General features: G+C 32.8%; 2 protein-coding genes across 8 annotated transcripts in view; one reads left to right on the top strand and one right to left on the bottom strand.

Annotated features, from left to right (window-relative positions):
- LOC121371112 (spectrin beta chain, non-erythrocytic 5-like) overlaps positions 1-23,397 on the top strand; it is a 232,079-nt gene that overhangs the window by 96,821 nt on the left and 111,861 nt on the right. For all 5 annotated transcript variants that reach the window (XM_041496769.1, XM_041496770.1, XM_041496766.1 and 2 more), the window contains exon 21: positions 19,498-19,735. In XM_041496769.1, the coding sequence (XP_041352703.1) occupies positions 19,498-19,735 (238 nt within the window). The remainder of the gene's footprint in view (positions 1-19,497; positions 19,736-23,397) is intronic.
- On the bottom strand, positions 663-20,558 carry LOC121371113 (alpha-2Db adrenergic receptor-like). 3 transcript variants are annotated; one of them, XM_041496772.1, is made up of 2 exons: positions 20,353-20,558; positions 663-1,972 (listed from the first exon to the last, which is right to left on the bottom strand). In XM_041496772.1, exon 2 carries the CDS (start codon positions 1,752-1,754, stop codon positions 744-746), a length of 1,011 nt encoding a protein of 336 aa, XP_041352706.1. In that variant the 5' UTR covers positions 1,755-1,972; positions 20,353-20,558; the 3' UTR covers positions 663-743. The 3 variants fall into 3 exon arrangements, with proteins under 3 accessions (XP_041352706.1, XP_041352705.1, XP_041352707.1); XM_041496771.1 differs by lacking the exon at positions 20,353-20,558 and adding an exon at positions 16,580-16,681; XM_041496773.1 differs by lacking the exon at positions 20,353-20,558 and adding an exon at positions 14,702-14,840.

The raw sequence follows: 23,397 nt of genomic DNA, 5'->3' as shown, positions 1-23,397 counted from the left end.
TTTCTCTAACTGGTATGTCAAAGATTGTTACAGTAGTGTATGCTATCTTATCTGTGGGAAGATAGATATAAAAGATACCATACTCTTATCTGGTTTTTGAGGATATGTAAGAAGTAGAATACTACATTGGTAGTAGTGTATTGTAAGATGAATGGTATTTAGTGCTACTCATGTAGTATTTTCTATTTATAGCATAGTATTATTTTAGCAACATTTTACATGTCTTTCTCATTTTATTTTAAAGTATAACAATAAATAGGTCAGCATTTAATATCAAATTTGCTACATTTTCATGTTTTTAATAGCTCAATAATTTGGTCTTAGGATTTATAGTTTTTTGTGTTTTTTGTCATGTATGTGAGTATTCCAATCATTCCAAAATGATCAGGAACCATGAAACAGGTAGAACTGTTGTACTTAAAAGGCTAGAAATGCTGTATTAGAACACCTGAAACAAACGTTTCTTGGAGGATCTTGCCTCTAAATCCCTGTAACATCCCCCAGACCATCAAACTGACAGTGCATCCACCCACACTTTCAAATACAATGTGATCCCAAATGACCATGTATATAGCATTAGTTTCTGAAATACAAATATATAAAATAGCACATGCTGTACTAAAGTAAATTTTTGAGTAGTTTTAAAATAGTTTCTACTAAAGAACATTTTACACATATAATTTATTGTTAATACAAAAATAGACTTCAATCACAAAATATGAAATTTGTTAGATAACAGCTTATCAGAACTCTGATCTGTCGAATGAAGTCTCTGCTGTATTGTTAGTATTTCTTGCCAAATGGCTCTGAATGAAGAGTTTCCTGAAAATGAGTTTGTATGCCTGTCGGAAGTCTTTACGAAATATACCATATATCAGAGGGTTCACAGCACTGGACAGGTAAGCAATGATGCTGGATACCAGGTTAAGGTAACCAGGCAAACTTTTTTCTTTCTGGGAAGCCACTTTGTACAGCTTTGTAAGGCTGAATGGCGTCATGCACAGAAAGTACATGACAATGACTATGAGCAGACTCTTGATGGCCTTGTGACTGTTGCAGTATTTCGGCCGGTCTGTTGCAGGAAATGTCATCACTCTGATCCTCCTGGACTTCTCGTGGGCCACCTTTAGCACACGGCAGTACAGAAACATGAGGACGAGTCCTGGTAATAGGAAGCAAAACACAAAAGCCATTATCACATAGTAGAGAGCTTTTTGTCGCTGTTCATGCCACTCTATTGCACACACGTATTCCCAGTAATCGTATTTAATCCACTGAAACAAGACAGGCACGATGGAAAAGGATATTCCATGAAACCAGGCATAGCCAATAAGAAGCAGAATTTTGACTTTAGTCAGTTTCGAAATGTATTGTAACGGATAGACAATGGCTAAATATCGGTCAATGCTGATGAAGCAGAGAGTGAGCATAGACACTATGATTAGCAAGTAGTTTACCATGCACACGGCATAGCACCAGACCCAGCCAAGTGGCCAGTAGTTGGCCACCAGCGATATAAAGGCACTCGTCATTACAACTGTTGCAGAACTGAGGTCTGTAATTGCCAAGTTGACCAAAAACAAATTGGAAACTTCATCACGCAGTTTGTTTGACTTGTAAATGGCACAGATTACAGCCACATTCCCACCAATGGCAGTGAATAAAATGACCAGATGAATAGTTGCTACAATCACAATTTCAACAGTCCCACGTTCAGTCACATTTGTGGTAGCATTCTGAACCAACACTTCCATGATTTCGATTAAAAACAATTTTGGAAGCTGTGTATTTCAATAAACTAGTTCACACATCCACTTACTCCTTTGAATAAGATAAATTAGCAGCATTTTCTTGTGTGTTCTCAGCATTGGCTGTTACGTAAAATATTGTTTAAATAAATTGTAGCAATTCGATGTTGTCTAAGCAGCAGTGTTATGACCAACACATTCTTTGCACAGGGCAGCCAGTCCATCTACAAAAAGAAAAAATAATTAAACAAGAATTACAGTGTACAAAAAAGTCTTCAAATATTTTTAAAAACCCTGAACCCAGTGTTTATTGCAATTAAAATAATCTTTAAAACTACAGTGAAACTCGTCAAAACCAGACACCCTCAGGTTCAAGTGAAATGTCCAGTTTTAAGAGGTATCTGGTTTAGAGAGGTTAAGTTCTGTACTGATTATTAAAAAGGGATCCTGAACAACATCCGGTTTTGAGGGAATTCTGGTTTACAGAGGGTCCAGTTTTGAGAAGTTTCACTGTACATGTGTTTTATGACTTTCTTGTGCTTACCCTTATTTTGTGACTGACTAAACAATGTGATAATATAGATACTGCATGTCCTTAAACATATAATTTGTTTTTGAAATATATTTTTTTTTAAACATATTGTGCAATTGATGGTAGGATCACTTAATATCCCTCGATAGACTCATTTATTTCCCTTTTCCAACTACTGCTTCATGACTGGTATATTAAATGTATGTACTGTCCTGTCTGTGGGAAAGTATTGTGACGACTGAGCTAGTGAATGGCTGGTAATAAACTCAAACAACTACAGAAGGCAAAGATGAAGGGCCAGTAAGATTTTTCTTCAACTGGCCCTGCAGATGGTTTTCATGTTAATTTTCAACCATGATCTAACTAATAAATTCCTAATTATTATGCGCAGTTTTAATGAAGGAATTTGGGCACTTTTTTGAATGGTCCGCCGAAAAATAAAGGGGAGGAAGACCAGCACAAAACGCTGTCTTTATAAATAAATGGGAGGGGATCCATTACTGGAAACGACTACAATCAGCTGGCTGCATCAGCACGCTGGGACACGCCCCACTTCAGGTGGAAAACCGCTAGGCACGCTAAAAGTACACTCTACTGTTCTATTATTAGTATAAGCTAATGCCTCAATAAATTATCTAAATAAACATATATAGTAAATTCTAATCTCATTAATGTTTTTACGAAAATAATAATTTAAACTGGTTTTCCAAAGTTTAGTTGTATTTACCGCTGGAAAGTTTGACAGCTGTGACCCGGATGTACAATAAATAGAAAATCTAAAAGGTCACGATCTTATCGACCATTACCGCCATTTGCAAGTACGTAAAAAGATAAACATAATTTGTTAATACTTAGAAGTGACAAGAAACTTCTTGCCACGACATGACATCATTGAAATATCAATTTGGAATGTATACAAGTAATAATTTCATCATTTAAAATGATCGACATTCGCCCAAATGTAATAAAATGGACATAAAATACTTCGTAAGTTGGCGGTTGATAATGGTCTCATACCAGAGTTATGTGAGCGCCAGTTACAATTATGAAGAAAAAAATGTAACTCACAACTGTATTACTGTAAACGACGTTATTTTCGCGGACATAAATTTTCGCGATTTGTTTAAAATAGGTAAATTCGTGAACATTTATATTTGCGAATCGTGATATAATTTAAAACATTTTTTTTTTTTTTTTTTTAGTGAAGTAAAATACAAATTAAATTAAAATTAATTTGGACAAGTGAATGTATTGGCGGACAAGTAGATTTCTATATATATATTTGTACAGTGGACTAGTGAAAATTTCTGCTTATTTCTATCATTGAGGACAGTACATACCACAGCCTTTGTGGACACTGTTCAGTGTAAGTGGTTACACCTAACCATTGAGGTTTGCGAAACACTTGCTAGCTTTAAAGTTGGTACAGCGATTAAAAATCCCATTTCCAATGTGTGGAATTTGAACGTAGTACCTACCAGCCTTAAACCCATAGCATTACCACCACACCACAGAGAAGGCTAAACAAATATTGTTTTTCATCTTGATTGTCCAGGCAGATTCAAAGGACAATGATAAATGGTATTGTTGGTTTGCATAATGCATTTCTATACATGCAGAGGTTATTTTGAATACCGGTAGTTGACACCTCTATTTAATATCCATAAATAAAAGTATTTTTCAAAATAAAATGATTTTCCTACCTTCCTAACCTATATTTTTCCAGCTTGTAATAGGAAACAAGTAAAAAAAGATTTCAGCCTAGCCATTGTGAATAATGTGCTTAGGTGTCATTAAGCAAATATTCCTTTTAAAAGAATTACAGGTCTTTGAAAATTTGAAATTATGCGTAACCCATTCATTGGTTTGGCACAAACAAATTCAGGTACCACGTTTTCTTTTTGATTAACCCATTATGTAAATGGGTACGTGGGTGAATGGTGTCGTTAATTCAATGTACAAACGAAAAATACTTCATGCAAAATTAGATTTGCGCAACCCAACGCACGAATGAAATTATCGTTCTCACAATTTTCAGGGGACTGAATTAATTTTGTTATTGCAAATACAAACATAACAAAAAGGTCTTGATGACATGTATTTACTTTTGGTGCCTGATTCATATATTTTCCATAACCACCTAACTTATTTTAGTTGTAGCGGTCAAGCCCATTGAACAGTTTCTAGTTTCAGCCAGTGCTCTACATCTGGTGTAACAAAATCTTTGTAGTCATTAACCATATATCCGATGCTATACAACTGTGATTAAAATTTGTTGAGAGCACCATTAAATAAAACATTTCTTCATTCGTCCTTTAAAGGTCAAAGGTCTATGTCCCATCGCACAAGTGTTGTATTTTAGTGCAAATGTACATTATTTCAATATAAAAAACTGGTGCAACATTACTTGGAGCTTATTAATTGTGTGGGAGTGTTATTTCTGTTTCTGCTGAAATATCACAAAGAATCCATTTTATCCTTACATTATTGGTCATTAGCAAAGTAGTCCCGTCAGGTCACTAGTCGGTCATTGACTCCACTCTTCCATATTTGCTGAGATGTGATTAACATTATAAGCCAGTAGTGGTTAAGCCATCATATTTGAGGCTGGTAGGTACTGGGTTCATCTTCTGGTACTGGCTTCCACCCAGAGCAAATTTTAACAACTCATTGGGTAGGTGTGAGGCCACCACTTCTGACTTTTCTCTTGCTAACCACTATCCCACTGTCCTGAGCAGACAGCCCAGATAGCCAAGGTGTGTGTGCCCAGGACAGCATGCTCGAACCTTAATTTGGATATAAGCATGAAATATATACACATATTTTCCTATAGAAGACTCATAACAGCTTTTGATAAACCAGTTGTGGATAAAATATTGATGACGGGGGCAGTGATGGAGTGCTCAATTGAGGTCTCATGGATAGCAGGTTTGAATGCCCTAAATGGAATATATTGTCCTACATGTACCTATGGGGGGGGGGGGGAGACCATTTAGAATCTATTGGTAAGAGTAACTGATGCGGTATTGGTAAGAGTGACCGATGCATTGGCAGCAGTTTCTCTCTCTATCTGTCCATATTCCACATTGATGCATTTAGTTCAGTTTGACATGCAATAGCCGATGTATTAAACACTCCATCATTAATTCTCTTTTTCACTCTCACTCACTCTGTCTCTGTCTCTGTCTCCATGTCTCTTGAATTTTTTTTGAAATAACCAAATGTTAGACACCATATAGCCATAGTTTATTAAAATATGCTGAGGTGTTACACAAATTTCCTGTACTACATTGATGACATTGATCCTATTATTGACCTCAGGTCAATGCTCTTCTAAGCAGTATCCTAATTTTTAAATGGAGCTGATACTTACATACATTTTTCTGTTCTGTTTTAATTCTTGTGTTTTTCAACAATCTGCTCTAGTTGTGTTGTGAAACAAAACAAACTTTAATTTTTATTGTTTTTTCAAAACCTGATAATTTATATTGGTGGATATTAATAAATACAAATATTTTGGCATAAAAAATTGATGTATAGCTTCCGCTAATAACATAAATTTCAATAATGTAAGATATATGTTTTTAAAAAAATAGGTTTTTTTTATTAAAAATAATTTTTAAATTATGCTAGTGGTATGTAAAGTTTAAAGTTTTGTTTAATGACACCATTTGAGACCATTAATTAATTAATCATAGGCTGTTGTATGTCAAACATACAGTAATTGTGACAAATTGTCTTCAGAAACCCGCTATATGTTTCCATTAGCAGCAAGGGATATTTGGTACACACTTTCTCACAAACAGGACAACAGATCCATGGCCAGTTGTAGGGCACTGGTTGTGACATGGAAAACCCCAACTGGAGAATGGGTCCACTGAGGGGATTCAGTCCATCAATAGAAGGAAGAAGGAAGGACATGTTATTTAATGACGCATTCAATACATTTTATTTATAATTATTTGGCATCAGACATATGGTTAAGGACCACACAGATATTGAGAGAGGAAACCCGCTGTTGCCACTTCATGGGCTACTCTTTTTCGATTAGCATCAAGGAGTCTTTTATATGCACCATCCCACAGACAGGGTAATACATGCCACAGCCTTTGATATGCCAGTCGTGGTGCACTGACTGGAACGAGAAATAGCCCAATGGGCCCACCAATAGGGATCAATCCCAGACCCGACTGCGCATTGAGCAACGGAGGCACCTCATTCAAGCACTCTACCAACTGAGCTAGATCTTGCCCCCGTTGTTTATATGTAGGTCAAACAACATTGTCATTTTCTTTTTTGAAACTGATATTAACTAAATAGAAAGAAAAGAGTTCACACGCTGTCTTGTCTGAATTATACTGTTTCCTGAACCATATAATTTTGGTCATTAGTTGATGGAACAATAATTGTCTACATCTCTCTTAACAAAGTATTTTTTGTGGCATGCATAAAGATCAAAAGAACTAGAGCTAAAAACAATTTTGTTGATCAATGTCTATCTTTGGAAAAATAAGTCTAGTTGTAATTTGTTTAACAGAAAAAAGGTGTCACAGCCAAACTTATCTGCTAATGGTATAGTCCGTTTGCATGAAATGGGAGCTGATGAATTGGCATATAATTAATGAATAAAGTTAAAATTCATATAAAAATATATTATTAAGTTTTAAACAAATACCAATTCAAATAAATAAAAATTGAAAAAAAAAAAAATCAGTGTAAATAAAGTTTCTTTACAAATTATCATCAAATTGCATAGACGAAATCTTATTTCACAATGCAGGTATGAAGACATCTATTAGAACAGCCGGCATAGAGAACACATGGTTCTACCTTTAGTCACATTATCAATTACTTGATAGCTATGCAGCTAAGGCTTTGTTTTCACCCCTGTATTAAAATGAGATTAATTTATCGGGTATATACCTTGATGGCAATTTGTTAAGAAATTATTTACACAAAGTTTTAGTTTAAAGTGTGTTTTGAGTTAGTATGAGTTTAAAACTCAGTAATATGTTTTAATATAAGATTTAACATTGTTTATTATAGAGTTATGTGCCAATTCATCAGTTTCTTTTATATGCAAATGGGCTATTGGTGGTAGAAAGCCACGAGACAACTGCCACCTTCCAGTGCCACCAAACCCCACTAGGCCAGACAAATTACATGGATATATAAAATGCATTGTACCGTATATGCATAAGCCAACAATAAGCACACAGTATCTTGAATCCAAACACTTTGGAGGCGGGACGTAGCACAGTAGTACAGCGCTCACTTTATGCATGGTTATTTCTCGCTCCAGCCAGTGCACCATGACTGGTACATCAAAGGCCGTGGTATGTGCTATCCTGTCTATGGGATAGTGCATATAAAAGATCCCTTGCTGCTAATCGAAAAGAGTAGCGCATGAAGTGGCAACAGTGGGTTTCCTCTCTCAATATCTGTGTGGTCCTTAACCATGTCTCACGCCATATAACCGTAAATAAAATGTTATGAGTGCATCGTTAAATAAACCATTTCCTTCCTTCCTTCCGAACACTTTGTTTATAGAAGAGACACTAGATAGAGATTCACTGAATCATTCACTAGTTTGGCTAATGCCCATTCGAATCACCATTGTGCAGAGGTAGTCTTCATTATGGTTATGGTTATCCAATAGCCAATGAATAATAAATCAATGTGTTAAACGAAACAAACTTCTTCATTATGGTTAATGGTTTTGTCGTTCAGATATATATAAGAATATTAAATGACAGCAGTTGTGTTAAACTGAAACTGCCAAGTTGTATAATTTTAAAAACCTGAACATTTGTGATGACACTACCCAGTATTTAATATCAAAACTGTGTTAAAATGTATTATCTTGCCTTCATGTAAAATTCTTTAATCTCATTGGTTGTTTGCCATTGGACAAATCCCTTATCCCCCTGTGGGCAGAGCCAAAATCTCTTATACCCCGTCTGTAATTTCCAACAGTTTCCACCCGCCCCAGTTAATGCTAAAGCAATAATTAGATTAAAAATAACATTGATAATCAATCAAGTATACATAATTAATTTTATTTTTACTATAAAATACACTATTTCAATACTTTTAAAAGCTGCAATGTTGAACTCGGCCACCTAATTACGGTCGTGGTGTTATTGTATTAATGCGCGATTAGCAACAGTTTTTTTGTTTTTGTTTTTTTTAAATATTTTTATTGTTTTTTACTACATACATTTCTGATAAAAAAAAGTTTTTTATTTTTATTTTTTATTAATATCGGTTTCAGACACTTTCGTATTACAAACATTTGAAGTTAAAAACTCGTTTATCGATGGAACTATTTTTCGTCACTGGCAAGTGGTTTTGTTCGCGTCTGCGTGGTACGGCTCCGTTAATAAATTGTTAACAATTATTGTCTGGCGTTATTTTGATTATTTGGCAATATGGTTTGACATGTTGGCAAGATAAATTCGTTGTAGAAGCATCTCTTGGGGTATATGGCTTTTTATGTACCCTCTGTGTACATAAAAAGCCATATACCCCTCGTGATGCTTCTACAACTTATAGTGTTCTGACTTGCATAATTTTTACAGCCTCATTTATCTTCTGTGACTTCTTTTATTACTATTACAGGGAACATTTTCACATGCTAATATTTCGTGAGTTGCACTTCAAGCAACTGATTTCACAGAAAATAAATTAACATTAGTACTAGCAGACAAGGAAAATGTTCCAATACACTATTCTTACATTAGCCAGCATACGATGACATGGTGCTTTGATTTACTGAGATCACTGGCTATTGCCAAGCCCTTTCTTTACTGAATGGAATTATTCTTGAGGGGAATTGATTTGGTCAGATTATTATTTGTGACTTTTACAAAATTTCCCTTTACTTTATAAGTTACTGTACTGAAAACTATTCTAAAAAACCAATCATACATTTGTTTCTAAAGGTAGAGTCACATGTAGTAGATCAAGTAGTATCAATTGAAAATATATACAGTTTATATTGCAAAAAAAAAAAAATTAAATAAGGATATAATAAAAATATAAAATTTCAATTTCAAAATAGGTGAACAAAACACTAGCACTATTCCAGTCCTTAGGAATTGGCAGTGTGGTAGATCGTATGAGCTTAAACAACTGATACATGCTTACTCCTTGGCTAAAGCTATTTTTGTGTATTCATTTGGTCATCTGCCATGTGATATACATATTTTAATTTATGTGGGAAGCCAACCTTATTTTTCTCTGCTTGACTTTGTGGCCTCAGTGGTGTCATGGTTAAGCCATCAGACATAAGGCTGGTAGGTAAAGGGTTCGCAGCCTGGTACAGGCTCCCACCAAGAGCGAGATTTAACGACTCTGGGTAGGTGTAAGACCACTACACCCTCTTCTCTCTCACTAACCACTGTCCTGGGTAGACGGCCCAAATAGCTGAGGTGTGTGCCCATGACAGCATGTTTGAACCTTAATTGGATATAAACACGAAAATAAGTTGAAATGAAATGTTGGCTTCACTGAAGACAATTAAGTGGTTGATCCTATATATATGCCTATAGTAAATGAATGACCAGACTTCAATTACATAGTAATCTGTACAACTCTGCCTTTAATTTGGTGAAGGTTTGAAGAACAAATAAACATACCTGTTTGTTCCTGCCAGTATGTCTGTCACATAGTAGACCTGTTGTTATAGTGATGGTTATTGAAAAGCGGTCAAATATAAATTTCTAATTGAGCTTTGTATCTCACTAATTTGAGCACAACAGGTGTTTTGTCTATTCTGGGCATAACAAGGTTTTTTGTGTGATTCTGGGCAGCAACTAGGTTTTTTTTCAATACAATAGTGTTATTAATAAGTGCTAAAGGCTTGTGAATATATTCCAAAAAGTATATTTAAATAAAATTTCAATAACTTTGAGGTGAAATGTTTTCAGGTCACCATGTTTATACTTAACCCGGGCTTGGTTATTTTGGTTATACATATTTGGGCACAACAGATATCACCTTTACTTTGTTACAGTCTAAGCCATGGTGGAAGAAAAATAATGTTTCATTGTTTTTGTGTTATGCAGGTTTAAATATATACTATTTAGACACATTTTGTTAATTTAAGTCTGTTTCCACTTTGTTGAGATAGTAACTTTTATTTCATAAGTTGAACATATATGACTGCTTCGTGGCATTTGATATAATTTGAATTTTAAATTCTATTGGATTTTTATGAATTTATATATACCATAATAGTTCTGAACATGGTTATATATTGGAAAGAACTATTGTCCTTCTCACATAAATGTCTTTTTTCACACTTTGGAATTTACTACAAGTTATTTATTTTTGAGCCATTTGTTTTCTAAATTGTACACACAAATAATATTTTGGGGGTTATTTCCAAAACACTTACTTTTCTTCTTACATCAAGCCAAATTGAAATTATTTACAAAAAACCATTAAACATATAGAAACATTAAACATATTTTACAAAAAAACATTAAACATTAATTCACTGTACAAAATCTATTTAGAAATTAGTTTACAAAATAAAAATATTCTAATTACATTTATTGTTTTTTGTCTTTACATGGCCTTTTTCTGGAGATCATTAATTTGTCACTACATGTATTTGTTATATCCATTCTTTTCTTTTTTTTCAAAATGTCAATTACGATGACATAGGACCATAATGATTCCCTGTTTGCGTTAAAATCTCTTAGTCAAATTTGAAAGCTTCGGAATAGTTGGATCACATTTTGTCATTGACCTTGAGGCTGATAGCACTAGCTATTGTGGTACTGGTATTGTTTGCCTGTCAGTATCCCATTCCACCAAAAAGATATCAATGTCCACAGTATTAAGCTCATGGGAAAGAACTAAAATTTGATTTATAGTTCAGAAAGAAAGACATTTTTTTTTTTTTTGCTAGCATAGTGTTTAATTAAATTTTGTTAGGTAGTAAACATAATTACGGTAATGGTCAAGCTTGGTGAGAACAATCACAAAAGAAAGTTACTGGTTGCAAGAATGTGTTTTTTCACCGTAATTTATTTTGCTACCCAAATTTTTATTCACTATTAAGTTAGGAATCACTTACATGTTATGACAATTCCTCTACCCAATTTATGACTTTGTATATGTGTGTATTTGTTGTGTACACATGAAACACCTGCAATTAAGAAAATGTCCATGGCAAAAAAATCATGCCTTGAAAAAAAAATCTAATATAGTCCACAGCAAAAACAGTGCCATGGAGAATTAAAAAAATACACTGCATTGCCGATTACTGTGGGCAATTGCAGGGGTTGCATATGTTTTCACATATATATACATGTGTATAATCATACATACATAATGTTTTTTGCATATTATGTAGACATAATAATATATTTACAAAATAGTGTACATGTATATACTATTTTTATATGTTGTAAAATTATTTGCATATAATTATGTTTGATGTTAATTATTTGCTAATAGCTAATTTGAGGATAGGTAAATTGCACACCTCAGATATAGAATATAATTGGAGTACAATTCTGTATTTATTAAATTTGGCAAAGCATGGTAGACTAAACTTTTTTGGAATATTTTCACCATTTTCAGGGCACTTTTATTTTTCATTAAAGACAAAAAATTAATTGCAATAAAATAAATGCAATCAATGTGCTTGCTTTAATAAATGAATGGGAAAATATAAAACATTTTATTAATTAATAATAAATGTTTGTAATATAAAGGCAATTTTGGAATGAATTATTAAAAAAGGCTTGTTTTAATATCAGGGTAGCATGGCGCTGATTGAAGCAAGATGGTGCTAGACTATTGAGACATGGTACCACACCATGTTAAAACAAGCTAGGGAAAGCACTATGTTCAGCCGACCAACCATTTGACATGTGCTTACGTCCACTGAAGGTTCAAGCACATCTGTCTTGAACATATCCTCCAAATTTCTCATTGGATGTGTCCAAGAGAAGAGGAACATATCACATGTTAATGTCAGAATTTGGATATGTAGCCAACCAGATTCATCACATGAGCCAATACATGTAATTCCTGCCGCACATGGTTTTATTTTAGTTTTTATGACAACATGCACTCAACAGTTAAAGATAAACAAAGCTAATTAATGTATCATAAATAAAGTGATTGCCATGGTCGTGAACTGCCTAACCAGCAAGTATCTTGTTTATGTGAATATAATTACTATTTCCTGGTGATGACTGAACTGGTTGAGTCTGTGAATGATTAGACTGCTTGGAATTTGGAATATGTTATTCCACTTTCAATGCGGTTGGTCCATTTAAAATGTGAATATGTGGAATCTGCCAGTGACCAACTGAATTTGTTATTTTGTGTATTTGGTTTGCTTATAGCCATCCAAAATGGCAGCATCATTATGTGAATACTGTGTCAGAAGTACTTAACCCAAACCAGAAAAGCCCAGCACAAACCAATCTAAAGTAGAATGGCATGATTTTTGTGTGTGATTATAACCAAATAAATAAAATCCGTATTTTGTTCATGTTTCAAGTGAAGCTGTACTACCCACCACACATTAATAAGAATACTTTAAATTTATCTTTTTGTCAACATCATAGAAACTGTTGTATTTTTTTTTATTAAACTTAAATAAAATGAAATAATGTTACAGTATTTATCTTAAATATTACATACATTTTTTTGTTAATCATGTTTATTTAATCAAATAGCAGATATGCATTAACAGTGCTAATGTGGCTACATAAGCAACTATATATATTGTTAAATTATAGTCTGTGTATACAAAAGATAAATATTGTTTCGGTTGTAATCATAGACAAAATATTGTTTTGTTGTAACCATAGACACTTTGGATTCTTTCAGAATGTCTTACTACATGTACATTGTTCTAGCTAGCAATAAATAGAGGAGCGCTGCGCCCTGCCTCCGTTTTGTGCCACCCTGCCGTGTTTGTTTCTGAACCGCCCCTGATTATCGCCGCCCTGCCCTAATTCATTGTCAAATAAAAATACAAAATCTTGCTTTCCTCTCAAGGCGTGTACAGTGTTGTTACAAGTCTGAATTCCCAACTAAAAAACGTTTGACAATACATTGTTTAGCCATAGTTGTGAAAGCCGACAGCAGTAACGTGGTATGTTTTTTCTTTTCTATTGTTAGTCGATATGACTGCAGACGAGCGGACAGGCAGTCTTACAAAGCTTGAATGCGAAGTAATCCTCACACCGTCACGCACATAACCACACACCACCTAGCAAACACCTAGTTGAAAGTAGACCATTATGATAAACTTCGACAGAACGTCAAATGCGAAATTTATTTTGATAAGTACATTTTTGAAAGTAATTTTTGCCTTTGCAAATACCCAGACCAATTGATACATATAGTTTTTAACTGATGTCAGTAGTCCTTATCAATGACACATTGATTGCATCTTTATAATATGGCACAGAGTAAACTAGCAACACTGGTTATTTTTTTCTATGTAGGCATAATTGTGTTTTGTTAAAAGCATGTCTGCAAAAGCTACTTAATGAAACCTTGACATGCAATAATAGCCGTTTTTAAATGCAGTGAGCAACTTGTTACAAATATACCCTTATGTCATTTTTTAAATTTGTTTGTTCTTTTATTTCTTTATTTCTTTTTATTTATTTCTAATCATTCTCTTCTTTTTTTTCATTTCTTGATTTCTTTTAATTATTTCATTTCTTTATTTTAACTTACATTTGGGCATGATATTAAATGGTATAAATACTATATATAGTAGAAAAAAGAATAGGATTTTTTAGGTGATCCAACCTTTTGTAAAACATTTTAATAGTTAAAGTTTGATTTTATTTAACGACACCACTAGAGCATATTGATTTATTAATAATCGGCTATTGGATGTCAAACATTAGGTAATTTTAGTCTTAGAGAAAAATCCGCTACTTTTTTCCTTTAGTAGCAAGAGATCGTTTATATACACCATCCCACAGACAGGATAGCACATACCATGGCACATACCAGTCGTGTTGCACTGGCTGGAACGAGATTTTTTTTAATAGTGTCTATATTTAGTACATTAGTACAATAATACTGCATATGGTGATGAATGTACTGTTTCATCAAACATCCAAATTTAAGAATAATAAATTTGGGTTTAGAAATTGATTGTCCCCCTCCCTCCAAAAACGTTTTATAAATTAAAACCAGCATAGATATTTCTACATATATGATATTTATGAATGTAAACAATTCGATCATATCCAGTACTTGCCTAAAAAATAAGATTTTCACGTTAAAAATGCCCTACAATTAAATTAGCGTCCTGCCCCATCAAAATCCTACCTAGAACACTGCATGTATATTACTAAACGTTTGAAATGAGAATCATTATTAACTCAGTTGTATACACTTGAACATTATATATTATATTACATACCTTTTCGAAGCAAGAATAAATTAAAAATAACACAGTGATGCAGCCTTTTGGGACTTTACCTGTTGGTATCCCATTCCACAAGCTGTCTCTGCCAACAAAATTAATCTTGGATAGGACTAAACGTAACATAGATACTAAGGAAAACCAATGTTTAGTACAAAATGTAACGGATGTTGAACATAATATCCATTACAGTTTATGTTAATTCGTTCACCCATTTATCTGTGTTTGTGTACTTTTTTCCTCATGTGCATTTAACATAATACAGAAAGATTATAAACACTAGCTGTGAATGAATGGTATTTCTGGGCACTGCCTAACCAGGAAGTTAGTACCTTGTTTAAATAACTGCTGGACAAATGTTGGGGTGTTTTAGTTTAGTTTATTGGTAGGGAACATTTGTTTTCAGTTTCTCATCACAATTTGCTATGCAAGAATTAGACGACATTATACAATTCTAAAATGTTAATTACTAGTTGATAATCACTTTTAAATGATATATCTCTTTGTCTGAAGTTACAATTATGAAAAATTATACTTACCGGTAACCTATTCCCTGCCATTGCCATTAAATGTTTTAGATGGGTTTCATTGATTTTAATGATTAGTATGATACTAATTTAAATTTGGATTGAATGAAGGGTCTTCCACTAAGCAGTAAATCTTGATGGCATTTGCTAAGGAAGATGTAACATTGGGCAGCAGTTGCTGCTAGCAGCATGCAAAGAGTTTTAAAATTTAAACTTTTATAAATATTAAGTACATTAGTCAAATATTAAGCTCCTTTTTTTTCTCCACCATTAATATCCAGTCCAAACACTATTCATTGTAGTTTTCATACACTATTGGTCAAATATTTAAAATGGATAACCATTATTTAAACATTTCTTGTTTTAAGATTGAAATATTTCTTGATTTTGAATTAAAATAAATGCTTTCTACTAATATTGTTGAACATACACATTGATCTACTCCTAATTATGTTATGCATGATTGAGTTGGAGTGGTGAAGAAAGACAAGTCTGAATATGTTTTATTTTATTTATTGTAAAAAGGTGTGGTAATTAATATTACATACCATTAGTGGAATTCATGTACTGTTTGTGTTAGTAAACAGAGATGTGGTATGAAAAGAAAAACAAGGAATTTCATTTTGAAGGAAGTATGTATATTTTTCTCTTGGTTTTGCCAAATACAGTCTACCACAAAATATTTATAAAAATTATTTAGTCTCAGAATTATTGGATTTGAGATATTAATATTAGATATTAATAATGTTTCATTTTAAAGAATGTAATTTATTGTGAAACCAATTTTATATTTCATATTCTATATTTCATGACATTTTCCATTTTAATTGTAAAAATTTGTGAAAAGTGAATTCATAATCTTTATATTTATATAATTTCTTCTCTTTGGGGATTTTTGTTTTAACATGTATATTTTATTCTTTATATTTCAAGTATAATCCCAGTAAAAGTGTTTTAAGTTTAATTAAATAATAATAATTCACAGGAAAGAAATAGCATATAAAAGTGTGTTAAATAATTTCAGTTGGTAAAAAGAATGGCAAAAAATATTTAATTTCTTTTATGATTTTTCTAATGATCTGCATAAAAGCAATGAACACAGCTTATTTAAATGTATATAAATGTCCTATCAATTTGTGAAAAACAAATTAGTATAAAAAATATTAAAATATATTTATTTATTAAAATTCTATTAAATAATAATAATAATAATAATATATACACTGGTGTATTAAATACACATAAAAGAACTGCAGGTCTATTTTTTTTAAATCCAGCCCTTTTATTACATACACCAACAAAAATATTACAAACTAATTTCAAAACAAATTTAGTTTTTAGCACTTACCGTTATGCTTTGAATTAGTATCTCAGAAATTGATCTGTCAACAATTTACACCACATACTGATTGTTATACACATCATGCTCTTGTGTCTGTCGGGGATGAATGCCCAGGTTCCTACTGAGAATCTGTACCATAACCAGCCCATAGTGTTAGATAGATCAATACTATAATCAGCCCATAGTGTTAGGTAGATCAATACAAAATGACTTGCAGTTGGTGAGACACCAGGATCTTGACAGTCATTTAGACAGTACCAGGTGTTACAGTGTCTGTACATCCTACAGACCCATGGGGTTTGTCTGATGGTTTAATTAACTCCACCTCCTTTTATTATTGATTATACATTGTTTTCAGTAGGCGTTAATAGCATTATGCAGTGTAAAGCAAATAATAAACATTTTGATAATGATACTTTGAGATACTTGTAAGTAGTCAGATAGGTTTTGATATATATATATATATATATATATAATCATATTTGTGCAAAAAGATAAACAAGCATTTTTAATCTGAATGACAAAACTATTAACACTTTCCGTTTGTACAAGACCGTCAAAAAACATTGACCAACTCATGAAAATGATCTTTCAAGAAAAATGTCTGCATGAAGACTAATGCCTTTTTCACTCAAAGATTAATTGTTACACTCGAAGAACTATTTCTGTGAAAATATAAATATTTCCTCTGTACAAGTATTCACAAATTTGATATTTTCCTGTGCACTAAGATTTGTCTGTTAATAAGTTAACCCTGTCCTATATAGATTACTTTAATGAAAAATGCGTAATAGCATAATAATGTTTCCTTTACTTTGCAAATTATAAAAAATCTTGTTCTGCCTGAAGTTTGTTCAAACACTGTATTGACAATACTGGTTAAGCACACACAGATGAACGTTTTCCAGATTTATCCACAATTCCATTTTTTAAATAATCTATACAGTGTTTCCGAATTTTCTCTTGTTTATCAAAACTTTTCTATATCTTCATCCAAAACTGACAATATGGTTTCAGCATATGCATACATTTTTAATGAAGGCTACCAGTATACACCATTGTGCAAAACTAACTGTAGTTAAACCATATCTGTGACATCACACTTGTTTAAGGTGTAGATTATTTTTCAAGAATCAACACCTTTTTATGAGTTCAGGACAGGGATTTGACAGAACTTGTACATTGTAAACAAGTACAATGCATTAGCCCACGAGACCAAGCACCTGCATCATCAAATGAACATTTAATTTAAGCCTTATAAACTTGATACAAGTGATAGTAATGTATTCTGGTGGAACACAACGAAGATTGTCAGAAACTAAATCGGAAATCACAGGTTACACGTTTAGCACATGCATCATGCTTAATACCAGCTATCCACTACTGAGGTTTTCTAGACCAAATCGTTCAGGTTAGGTCCGAAATGATCCTACCATTTTGAGTTATTAGTTTTGTAAATATTCTTTGCCATTTTAACCAATATTTTCATTAAAAAGATCAAATAGAAGTTAATTTAGCAGTCACATAATTTTTTAAAATGAATAATGGATTAAGTTGGAGAATACACGGTTAACTGTCGATTCTTGAAAAATACGGGGCTCGTGGACTATTTTTCAAGAACGACAGTTAACCGTGTATTCTCCATTACGGTCAATCTTGTATCTGTTAAAATTTCCAGATTTATATTTCATAACCCACTCTCATGTCTGAAACCAGCACTGTAATTATATCCTGATACATGACAGCCATTGCTTTGCATACACAAATACAGTTCCTTGCCAAACAGGAAGAACAGTACTTCAGCATATAAGAGTGTCTCCTAATACACATAACCAACAAACAACCATTCTACAAATGAAAGAACCATTTTTCTGTATTAGTTTAATTAAAAAAATGTATACCAAAAGAAAATCAATAATTTCAAACATACAAATAGTTTTCATATATTTAGTATGTTTATCTGTAATTATATTTATAATTTTCCAATCTTGTTATTTGTTTTCATGCTGTAGCAAAGTAATATACAATTGTCTGGGCATATCAAATTAATACAATAGATGGGGGCGGGATTTAGCTCCGTCAGTAAAGGACTCCATAAGGTGCTCAGATTGTAGGACTGAACCCTATCAGTGGACCCATTGAGTTTTAAATGTCAGACTTAACAAATGTTTTACATCCAATAGCTGATGAAATAAGCAGAGATTTTTTACTATTCCACCTTACAAATACATCTTTTTGTCCGCCAATATTTTCACTTGTCCAACTAAATGGTTTGTTTTATTCAAGTACAAGGTCATTGCTCAAAATGAAACTTCATTGAACATTTTCACTTGTCCACTGGACAACCACCAAGGTACATTTTGTCCAAGCAGATGTTCGCTTGTCAGGACAAACAGACAAGTGATTATTTCGAACACTGTTAATCAGTGTGATTTAGTGGTGTTATTAAACAAAATTAACTTATAAACAAACAGTTCGTCACAAAATATTGTGGATGTGTCAGAGGTTAATTGAACATCAAAAAAAGGTTTTGTTTAACGACAACACTATAGCACATTGTTTTATTAATCATCAGCTAATGAATGTCAAATGTTTGATAATTTTGACATATATTCTTAGAGAGAAAACCTGCTACATTTTTCCATTCATAGCAAGGGATCTTTTAATTGTACCATCCCACAAACAGGAAAGCACATATCATGGCCTTTGATATACCAGTCATGGTGCACTGGCAGGAACGAGAAATAACCCAATGGGCCCACACTTGGGGATCGATCCTAGATAGGCCACACATCACTATGTCCTGCCCCTATAAATAACCTTACTCTCTAAATAAAACTTTGATTGAGCAGAATTTGTAAGCTTGTTAATGTTAGCTAAAAACCCCAAACATTTTAATCTTTCCTCACTTCTTCTTTCCTCAGGTTTTGATCTTACTGGAACAGACAAACTCAGACTGGTGGCAAGTGAGAAAAAGTGATGGCACTGAGGGATTTGTTCCTGCCAACTATGTCAAGGAAGTCGATCCCAAGATCATTCAGAAGGTTATCAAACGGCCTGTGATGGTTCCAGAAAGAGTGATCGTGAAAAAGACTGTCATGAAGAAAGAAGTTGTTCGTAGGAAAAAGGATATTTCAGCCAAAGTGAGAAGAGCACCATCAGGTAAATGGCTGAATTAATATTTGTGTTTCATATCATTGTTTCTTAATGGAACATCACTTGCTAGTAATGAAGAAATGTAGTAGGAGTCAGAATGACCAAATGTTGACATCCAATGGATGTTGATTAATTAATCAATGTGATCTAGTGGTGATGTTAAACAAAATAAACTTGGCTTTACCAGAGATGAAAATCATCAGGATTTTTCTGAATTGTGCTATGCTGAAACAAAAATCCTCATCTTCATTGATGAAAAGCTGACAGAAAAACTTTACTTTTCAAGACATTCAAAGTTTTCTGGATTTTTGTTCAGTGACATTTTAATCTCTGCTTGTTTGTCTTTTCTGATACTCATCTGTTTAAAGCCTCAAATTTTAAGTGAATAATTATAACCTCATAAAGACTAACTCAAATATACCTCGTAATTGTTCAGGATTTAAGTTGTCATTTACAAACTTGTCAGATAAAAACTGAAATTCAATTTAGAAAAAATATTTCATGATAAATTCACTAAAAGCCTAATGAAAAATTAGGATCTATTATGCTGCTTTAACAGTTTTCCATCGTTCTGACCACTTCTCCTCTTGAACTGCACTACTGACCACCTTCTTTGTACTTACCTGATGCAACATTTTGTAAGGATCTTTTTGTGCTCATGTCCATTACACACATTGTGCTCATGTCCATTACACACATTGTGCTCATGTCCAGTACACGCATTGTGCTAAAGTTTGTGTATAAAGATCAATTCCATCAATACAACCATAATGCAGATCACTATATACATGTATTTGTTACTTAACACAAAAATGGCCATGTATATAGCCTCGGCTAATGACGGCTGACTATCTACACAAACTTATAAAATTTCCTGTGCGTACCATGGGCTTCATTTAATGTTACATGATCCTTTATGGCAGTACAAAAGCACAAACATTTGAAAAATGCTATTCAATGATAAATAACTGATAAAGTTACAAAACTGATGGTATGAGTTATTTATAGTGACAATTTTCAGTGAAGCATGACAAATGGGGTTAAGGTATCCTTTGTAATAAAGCAAATGGTGAATATAATTTATCTATTAATACACCTGGTTGCATATTGGTTCTGAGTAAACAAATGGGAAATAACTGTGGATCTACTTTTGCCATAAATATACTAATTTATTTTATTATTCCAGGCTATACATTTTCAAACAAAATTAGCATATTTATTGTGTAAGACTATTATTGTCCAGCTTAAACCCTGATTGCTTTCCAGATTACCTTAAATGAAGAGTATATATCTATTGAATAGTAAGTAAATAATACCACGAGCCTCAGTGGTATAGTGGTCAAGTTATCTGCCTTAATTCTGATAGGTGCTGGGTTTGAAATAGGTTGAGAATGGCTGTTATGGTTAAACCAGGAATTTACAATGTCAGTGAAGTCAAGAATGGTACCGTACTTCATTTTCTACAAAATCAGGTTGAATAAAAACCAATCCAAACACATTTGGATCAATTTGGGTTTTCTTTGTATTCAAATCTATTATAAAGAAATTAATATCAATAAAATTAAAACAGTGATATGATTAGATAAAGAATGATCTGTGAAGATCTTCGATGATAAAAGTAATAGAAATTGTAAACTTGGTAAATATGTCTGCTCATATTTTGTGTTAACCTATACCCTATACTTATTTCAGTGCCTCTACACTGACTTAAAGGGACAGACCCTAGTTTTTAAACACTAAGGCATATTTTTCACTATTAGAGCCATTTATGATCACTAAAATCAAACATTACTTATATGTTATTGTTTAGATTATCCATTTCCATACAAACAAAGTGTTTCCGGTCATCCTGGTGTTTCTAATACCACAACCTGCATTTTTCATATTTTTAAAAACACATGTGTGTCTGAGAAACAATGGTGATGGAGTCTCATTTTAGTCTATTTTAAAGGGTATTTCAACATCACAGACTCTTGTTTCAGTCTGCTGTATACAAATTTATTATGGATTTGTAAATTAACCAAACTTAGTGTCCATTTTTATGGGTTGAAACTAGGGTTTAGGTGAAAACTAGGGTCTGTCCCTTTAACTGTGGTTTTACATAATTGTAGAAATAATATTTCCATATACATGTACTTACCTTTTACTAATAGAAATATACGAACTGTCATTGGGAGAAACTGCAGTGTATTTGAATATGTGCTATCATATTGCTTACAATAAAACATTTTTTAAAAGAAACATACCTTATAAAAGCATTTGTTATTAAAACTTTAAAATTACATTTAATTGATCTTACAATTCTTTTGTGAAAAGAACCTAATTATATTGTTCTGTTTATACCAGTCCATTCAGTTTTTTTTAATGAAAGTGTTTTCAAGCTTGATTATAACGATTTCGCATTGCATGCATGTGAATAGTTAAGTTTAGATGAAAGTAAGCAAATCCATTGGATTAGAATAGACTCAAGGCTCAGACTGAAAATGAGATAATGACATTTAATTCTGGCTCTTTGACATTTGCTCATTCCAAATAGTATATATTTCTGCAACTGGTATACAAAGGACTAGGGTATATGAAATCCTGTTTTTGTGAGTGTGTGTGTGTGTGTGTGAGAGAGAGAGAGAATCGGTACCTATAGTGGCAACTGATTTCCTATGATAATGTAGACCAACAGTCATAAAAGCCAAATAGTGTTAGTGTAAACATAATCTGACAGATTTCCAAACACAAATTATGCCGTTATTAAAGAATATTATTTAAATTCTATATCGCATTAACTATATTCTTACACTATGATGTAATATAATTAAAAGATAAAGATTGAACTGGCATGTCAGTGCGGACTGACTATGCTGTAGATGATAAATTGTCATCCCCTTATAACCCCGTTGCTCTTGATCGTACGTCATTCACGTGTTAAATGTTACATCACTTACTGGCAACACATACCGCCACTGGTATAAATGAATCTTACAGCATATTAGCAAACAACACAAATAAAAAAACTCATCATTAAAATTTACTTAAAATCCAGAGTTGCAAACAACTGTATAATTGCTGTAGAAAATGCTGTGGACACTATTTTTCCACCGCACATTTTTTGCCATGGTAATTTTCTTAAGACAAACAGGATGCTAAACTAATTATTGCTTAATACATGTACATGTATAAGTTTACACACTGCACCTGCAAAAGCCTATGGCACAGACAAACAGGATACTAAAGTAATTATTGCTTAAAGGAAAAAACCCTAGTTTTTAAATGCTAAGGCATATTTTTCACTATTACAGCCATTTATGATCCCTAAAATCAAACATTACTTATATTTTATTGTTGAGATTATCCATATCCATAAAACCAAAGTGTTTCCTGTTATCCTGGTGTTTCTAATACCACAAAAATTCATTTTTCATATTTTTAAAAATGCATATGTGTCTGAGAAGTAACAGTGATGGAGTTGTGTTTTAGTCTATTTTTAAGGGTATTTCAAATTCACACTCTCTTGTTTCACTCTGTTGTATTCAAATTTGTTACAGGTTTGTAAATTAACCAAACTAAGTGTCCATTTTTACGTGTTGAAACTAGTGTCTAGGTGAAAAATGTGCCTTAGTGTTTAAAAACTAGGGTCTGCTCCTTTAATACATGTATAATCATAACCAAGTTTA

This window comes from Gigantopelta aegis, chromosome 4 (genome assembly GCF_016097555.1).
Source record: "Gigantopelta aegis isolate Gae_Host chromosome 4, Gae_host_genome, whole genome shotgun sequence".
NCBI lineage: Eukaryota > Metazoa > Mollusca > Gastropoda > Neomphalida > Peltospiridae > Gigantopelta > Gigantopelta aegis.
This window is presented reverse-complemented; position numbering and strand designations above follow the sequence as displayed.

Coding starts and splice junctions, on each gene's coding strand:
- LOC121371113 (XM_041496772.1), bottom strand. CDS start 1,754: ATGGAAGTGTTGGTTCAGAATGCTACCACAAATGTGACTGAACGTGGG.